Raw genomic sequence first — 7,103 nt, 5'->3', positions numbered from 1 at the left:
GTGAGAGGGTTGTTTGGTATTCTGGGAAGCAGTTAGGAAGGAACCAATTTCACATTGGTTGATGCTATGGTCAAGTAGCGGAATCCGGGAAGTTAGAAAAGAAATAGGTTCGGCGCAACCTCGTTGGAGCAAGAAGCTTGGAGGGCTTAGATACACTGGGTAGATTAGGCTTGGAGGGTCTATTGCTGTTCATGTATCTCAACTACATTTTCTAGTGGATTACTTATCGCTTGGAGGGCGGCGGAGAGGTTTTACGCTGAGAGCTTCGGTTTCCTCTTCGATAACACATCATTGTGTTGTCCTTGTGTTTGCATATTTCTTCCCTTAATCTTTGCCTTTTATTTTCTGCTGTGGATGTGATTTTAATTGGTTTAGATTGTTTACCAATTCTGTTTATAGCTTGTGTTCATTTTCCGCACACTTGTTGTTTGTCATAAAGCTTGAATTGGTTATTTTGTAATTGGGGGTCTAAACGTTCAATGGTGTTTTATACACTATTTGAACTTTCATAATCTACAAAATAATTTCTGAACATTTTTTTTGGAAGATTGCATAACAAATGCATTAATTTTTGAAGATAAAAATAAAAGATTAGAGCAAGTTATGAATGTATGGGAGCCGAACAAGTTAGCTTTGTATCTTGAATTCGGCCTTAACTTGGTGTTATTAAATTAGTAATTTAGAAGCTAAGAGGCTTGCAGTTTAACTGGCACCTCTTGATGTTTTAAACTTGGATATTCAGTGTTCAAATTCTCCCCTCCCTCATTATGATTATCGAATTAAAAATTAGTAATTCAAAAATCAGTAACAACTAAAACTCAATTATCTAACTTGGGGTCGAGACAAGCTGTTCATGGGCTGGGAAAATTCTAGCTTCACTACCTGTGAACACTCTTAAATGGTTACACAATAACAACCTTTGTAAAGCAGTGGAGAAATGTAAAAAATCAAGCTCCAAAGAGAATTATTTTTATGTTCTTATTCTTTTCTTGTAAGGCCAGACCGCCTAGCTATTCATCTACTACATATTGGCAAAATAGTGAGATGAAAACTCATTAGCCTGGACAGTGGATCTTAAGTTGCCAACAAAAGGTGCACAACCGATAATCCCCATGTGAGAAAATTATTGCAACAAAAAAATGACAGGTGAAAAAGAATTGAGTGCCTTTTGAAAAAGTATGTTATGAGACAATCTCATAAGACCTCTCTTTTATAGTATATATAGATCTCACATAAGGATAGAATCAAAGAAATATACTATTAGTAAAGAGTACGTCCTCCATGACTGAACGCTCGCACTCCCTCTCTACCGAAGAAGAACAGGAGCTCGTGAGGAGCAACAAGAAAGTTAAGGACTTGCACAATGAAGCCCCTGTTGATACGATTAGACTCCCTGGGAGTACCAGTTTTGCCAGTAAGTTCTCATTCTGGGATAAACTCGTGGGGGATATCCCAGAAGCTTACCCCCAAGCTTTCGCCTATTTGGACCACATGGATGCTGACTCTGAGTCGGATGAGGAAACAGAGGAACTTTGTGATGGTATGGCTGAGATTTGTCTCTCTAAAGAAACAAAGCGACGCATTAGAGCTCCTTGGGCAAAAGCACTTATTGTCAAGGTATTCGGCAAAACTATGGGGTTTAACTTCCTTCATGCTAAGCTCATGGGACTTTGGAAACCAGCAGGGAGAGTTGACAAGGTGGATCTTGGAAGGGACTTTTTTTTTATGAGATTTTCGCTTATTGAAGATCTAGAGCTGGTCCTCAAGAAAGGACCATGGTTTATAAGTGAACATTTTTTGTCGATCCGGAGATGGGAAGCTAATTTTAAACTGTCTGAAGCACAAGTTTCTTCGGTGGCGGTTTGGGTTAGATTCCATGAGCTACCCATAGAATACTATGACATGGAAGTCCTCCGACAGCTTGGGCGAGCTCTAGGAACGGTTCTTAGAGTAGATACACACACTGCAACGGAGGCTTGGGGTCGATATGCACGTGTTTGTGTGCAGGTTGATGTTAGCAAACCTCTTGTCACCTCGGTCCGCATCGGGCAACGAAACCAACCAGTCGCGTACGAAGGTGTTAGCAAGTTATGCTTCTCCTGTGGTCAGCTAGGCCACCAGAATGAGACTTGCCTATATTCTATCAAGCCTCCGTCATCCCCCCTGAAAGATTCCCACGTGATGAGCAATGCAGAAATTACGGGTCAAACGACAGCCAATCCTGAGGCGCGGACAGAGAATCAGACTGAGGATTAGAATGCATTGGACAGTGCGAACTCTAATGCTTGCTTTGGTCCGTGGATGGTGGTTTCACATAAAAGGAACAACAACAAAGGGGTGAAGCAAAAGAACACGAGCTCTTTATTTGGTTCGAGAAAGGACCTTTCTCACGGTAAGCCTAAAGAGCCATTGGAGAGTTTGAGTTGTAATAAGTTTTGGGCTGGGCCAAGTGATACAAATGATTCGAATGGGAAGAGGAAAGCCCAGTCCAAATTGAATACAAGCCCCACCTTAAGCTGTTCTCCTCTAGATAAGCTATTAATTTCAAATGGCTTAGTTATCACGGGCTTAGATCAAGATCCTGTTGTGAGTGTGGGCCGCGCTAGTAAGGAGTTGCACAAGTGAAAGCCCAAATCTGGTTCAGTTAAGGGTAAAAAGGATTATGCGCGTAGTAGGGCAGCTCTTTCTATTCCTTTTAGTGCTGAATCAGACAAAGGGTCTCTTATCACAGCCGCTTCAGAAAAAAAAAGTTTATCCACTCATGCCGATTGGTCCTCAAGCATTTCTAAACTTCGTCTTGAGATTAATGGAGAGTTTATTTTCGGTGCCAATCCAGATATTAATATGGGTGATCAGCTTAGACGGGTTGGCGATGGTGATGCCGGAGGTGGTTATGGAGGAAATCCAAACCTTCACAGTACGAAAGTTTCTCTACCCTTTAGTGCCAATGAGTGTAGGCTTGGGTTACCTGTCATTGACAATTCCAGCCTGGGGAATGAAGAAAGAACTAAGGTGGAAGCTTCACTTCAAGCTGGATGTGCAGGTGCTCTGTGTGGAATTGATGCCAGGCGTAGGCCAGATGAGGATGTCTGTATGGGATTCGATGGTGGAATCAACACTCCTGCCTCCATCTGATGAGTGTCCAATCCATCCTCTGTTTAATAATGAATATTATTGCATGGAATTGTAGGGGGGCTTCAAAACCCTCTTTTCAGAACCATGTGAGGGAGCTGGTGAACACTCATGATCCAGCCATTATGATCATTATGGAGACTCACATTGGTGGTGCTTGTGCTAGGGACATCACTGATAAGCTACCTTTTGATGGGGCCATTCATACAGATACTCTTGGGTTTGCTGGCGGGCTTTGGCTTCTTTGGAATTCAGATAGAGTCCAGGTTCATCAGCTGGCCATGTTAGAGCAAGAAATCCATGTTTTGGTTAAGGTACTCCCTTTAAACTTTGAATTTATTTGTATTGTTGTCTATGCTAGTTCTAGATTTCAAGAGAGATGTGTCCTTTGGAATAATTTAAAAAATGTTGCCAATCTTCATGATAAACCTTGGATTATTGCTGGGGATTTTAATGAGGTTCTTGTGGAAGGGGATAAATTTGGGGGAAGAAGCATTAGCTCTAATAGGTCCCTTCTCTTCAAAGAATGCCTCGACCACTGTTCTATGGTTGATATGGGATTTGTTGGGCCTTGTTTCACTTGGACCAATAGAAGGCTTATTTGTGATCTCATTCAAGAAAGAATTGACCAATTCTTCGCCAATCCTAGCTGGTATGCATTACACCTTGATGCTAGAGTTACCCACCTCACTAGATGTGTGTCTGATCATTGTTCGGTGCTTCTTGAGAAGAATCCTTCCAATAGTGTGTTTCTGCCTAGACCCTTTAAATTCAAAATTTTTTGGCTGTTGGATGTATCTTTTCCGGGAATTGTCAAGGAGGCTTGGGGTTGGACTAGATCTCTCCGGGAATCTATTGAAAATTTTTCTAGAAGAGCCTCGGTTTGGAACAAGGATCATTTTGGTAATATTTTTGGGAAGAAGAAAAGGGTCATGGCTCGTCTTAACAGCATCCAAAAAGCCATTGCTATTCACCCTTCGCATTCTCTACTTGAGTTGGAGAAAGTTTTGCACAAAGATCTTAATACCCTCTTGGACCAAGAGGAGGAGTTGTGGGTGTAGAAATCTCGTATTAATCTGCTGGTTGTGGGTGATCGAAATACGACCTTTCACCATATGTCTGCTATTGTTAGGAGAAGGCGCAACAAAATCTCTTGCATCAAGAATGAGTTGGGTGAATGGATTCAAAGTGAAGTAGGGGCTATGAATTATATTAGAAGGGGGTTTGAGAGGTTATTCACAACTTCTCTTGATGCTGCTCCTCTTAATCCCATTTGGCCTTCCTGGTGGCTAGCTGCCCTATCGGATGAGGATAGCTCCAGCTTGAGTGGTATGGTAACAGATGTAGAAATTAAAGATGGTCTTTGGGTGTTAAAAGCCTTCAAAGCTCCGGGTCCAAATGGCCTCCATGCAGGTTTCTTTCAAAGATTTTGGCTCATTGTGAGGGATTTGGTGAAGGCTGAAGTGAGGAAGGCCTTTATGGATTGTAAGATCCCTGAATACCTTAATCGAACAAATGTGGTTTTGATTCCTAAGATGGCAGGTCCTGAAAGCTTAGGAAACTATGGCCCAATTAGCCTTTGCAATACAGTGTACAAGATTGTCACTAAGATTCTTGTAGCCAGGATTAGACCCCTTCTTGATAATCTTGTGTCTCCTCCCCAATATGCTTTTGTGCCAGGAAGAAGAAGTGTTGACAATGCCATTGTGGTGCAATAGGTTATACATACTATATAACAAGAAAGGTCGAGTAGGGTATATGGCTATCAAAGTGGATCTTGAAAAGGCTTATGATAAAATCGAGTGGAGTTTCATAAGAGAAGTTCTCATTCATGCCAATTTCCCCCATAATGTGATTAGCCTTATCATGAGTTGTGTTTCCTCAGTTTCCACTTCCATTTTATTTAATGGAGGTAATATGGAGCCTATCTTTCCCTCAAGAGGAATTAGGCAAGGTGATCCGCTCTCGCCCTACCTTTTCATTCTTTGCATGGAAGCCCTTGGTTACTTCATCAAGGAGAAATGCAAAAACAAAAGTTGGATTCCCGTTAAGAGCTCCAAAAATGGGGTGGCCGTTTCGCATCTATTCTTTGCGGATGATTTGGTCCTATTTGCAAATGCGGACCATGTTAATTGTTCAATGATTTGGGATGTTCTTGATGATTTCTATGCTAGGTCCGGGCAATCCATTAGTGAGAGTAAATCAAGAGTCTTCTTTTCCCCAAATGTTGATGTGGATACTAGGGAGTCCTTGTGTGATATTCTAGGTTTTCGTTCAACACCTAACCTAGGAAAATATCTTGGTTTTCCCATAAAGCATCGTGGGACCACTAATGAGGATCTAAACTTTGTGTTGGAGAAAGTTAAGCAAAAGTTGGCTGGTTGGAAAGCCAACCTATTGTCCTTGGCGGGTAGGGCTGTTCTCATTCAAGCTGCCACTTCTACCATCCTTGATTACATTATGCAATGTACGGCTCTTCCAAAAAGTTGCTTGACAACATTGATCGGGTCAATTGAAACTTTTTGTGGGGATCGACGAATGATGCTAAGAAAGTTCATTGGGTGGGCTGGCATAAAGTTACTAAGCCTAAAGAGGAAGGGGGTTTAGGCAGCCAAGGGTAGGAATCAAGCTCTTTTGGCTAAGTTAAATTGGAGATTTAGGATGGAGAAAGATGCATTATGGGTGAAGGTCCTTAATAGCAAATATTACTCGTATTGAAGGCTAAATGCGAGAAATGGTGATAATCTTCCTTGCTCTAGGACTGGGAAAGCTATTAAGATGGGGGGTGAGGTGTTTAACGAGGGTATTTGATGGATTCCGAGGAGAAGTAGTAATTTGAATCTTTGGTATGATAATTGGATGCCTAATGGTAGTTTAAGGTCTATCATTCAAGGCTCTCTTGCTTGTGAGGATGAGTCTTTGAAGGTGAAAGATGTTTTTGGATTGCATGGTTGGGATTGGTCTTTTCTCTCTTTCCATTTCCTAATAATATCCTCATGGAAATTAGCTCTATTCCCTATTCGATGAGAACAGTTCAGGGGGAGGATAGGCTGCTTTGGTCGGGAGCTAATCGGGGGGACTTTGATCTTAAGCATGCTTATGCTTTAGCTATGGGGAGTGATTCGGATGTAGGTTTCTTTAATGGGAAATGGGTTTGGAAATTCGACACCATTCCTCGAATTAAAGCTTTTATTTGGCAATGCTTACACAATGCTATTGGCGTGGGAGAATGTCTTGTTAAAAGGTGAATTAGTGAAAGTGATACTTGCCCCTTGTGTCAAAATGAGCCTGAAACAATTCTCCATAGGCTAAGGGATCATGCGACCTTAAGACTGACTTGGGAAAGATTGGGAGTCAACCCAAATAGAAATTTTTATGAGGGAAATCTGGTTGAATGGCTGAAAATCAACTATACTAATAATTTTTGCAGGTTAGGAGTGCAACCCCCTTGGAGAATCATTTTCCCTTTCACCATTTAGCTACTGTGGAAGTACAGAAATGCAACTATATTTAGGAACCTGCATGCTCAACCATATGTCCACAAGGAGGCTCTTTTCCGTGCTTTGGAATTTCAGCATTGTGGTTTAAATGCCAAGAAGACGGGCAACAAGAGATTGGTGCAAGTCAGGTGGGAGAGACCTCAAGCCGGGTGGGCTTGCCTGAATACTGATGGGGTAGCTATAGGGAATCCACTCTGGGCTGGGAGTGGCGATCTTATCAGAAACAAACACGGGGAATGGCTGGATGGTTTTTCTAGGAGTATTGGATGCTATAACAGCTTCATGGTAGAGCTTTGGGGGCTTAGAGATGGTCTTAATCTTTGTTATGAAATGCAGTTGAGTGCCGTGGATGTTCAGCTTGATGCAAAGGCCGTTGTTCAGCTTCTCTCTAATTCTTCAAGTGCTAACATTTGTGCATTGCCTCTTCTTGATGATTGCAAACATTTGATATCTCAGATTGGCCAAGTCTAA

The 7,103-nt window shown here is 41.8% G+C and overlaps 3 protein-coding genes across 3 annotated transcripts; all 3 read left to right on the top strand.

Moving 5' to 3' along the window:
* The first annotated feature begins 1,281 nt into the window (after positions 1-1,281).
* LOC126708343 (uncharacterized) lies at positions 1,282-2,256 on the top strand. Its single transcript, XM_050408136.1, has one exon. It carries the CDS (start codon positions 1,282-1,284, stop codon positions 2,254-2,256), a length of 975 nt encoding a protein of 324 aa, XP_050264093.1.
* Positions 2,257-3,164: 908 nt separating this feature from the next.
* On the top strand, positions 3,165-4,193 carry LOC126708342 (uncharacterized). Its single transcript, XM_050408135.1, has one exon. The coding sequence runs from the start codon at positions 3,165-3,167 to the stop codon at positions 4,191-4,193; it is 1,029 nt and encodes a 342-aa protein (XP_050264092.1).
* Positions 4,194-6,128: 1,935 nt separating this feature from the next.
* On the top strand, positions 6,129-7,103 carry LOC126708341 (uncharacterized). The gene is made up of 2 exons (XM_050408134.1): positions 6,129-6,376; positions 6,629-7,103. The coding sequence occupies exons 1-2, from the start codon at positions 6,129-6,131 to the stop codon at positions 7,101-7,103; spliced, it is 723 nt and encodes a 240-aa protein (XP_050264091.1).

Source organism: Quercus robur, chromosome 12 (genome assembly GCF_932294415.1).
Source record: "Quercus robur chromosome 12, dhQueRobu3.1, whole genome shotgun sequence".
Classification (NCBI taxonomy): domain Eukaryota; kingdom Viridiplantae; phylum Streptophyta; class Magnoliopsida; order Fagales; family Fagaceae; genus Quercus; species Quercus robur.
Note: the sequence above shows the minus strand (reverse complement) of the source record. Positions and strands in the feature narration are given on the sequence as shown.

Bases quoted from the DNA above. Each gene is read 5' to 3' on its own strand.
- LOC126708343 (XM_050408136.1), top strand. From the start codon at position 1,282: ATGACTGAACGCTCGCACTCCCTCTCTACCGAAGAAGAACAGGAGCTC.
- LOC126708342 (XM_050408135.1), top strand. From the start codon at position 3,165: ATGAATATTATTGCATGGAATTGTAGGGGGGCTTCAAAACCCTCTTTT.
- LOC126708341 (XM_050408134.1), top strand. From the start codon at position 6,129: ATGGAAATTAGCTCTATTCCCTATTCGATGAGAACAGTTCAGGGGGAG. The intron at 6,377-6,628 runs GTGAATTAGTGA...GTGGAAGTACAG, and splicing joins GGAGAATGTCTTGTTAAAAG to AAATGCAACTATATTTAGGA.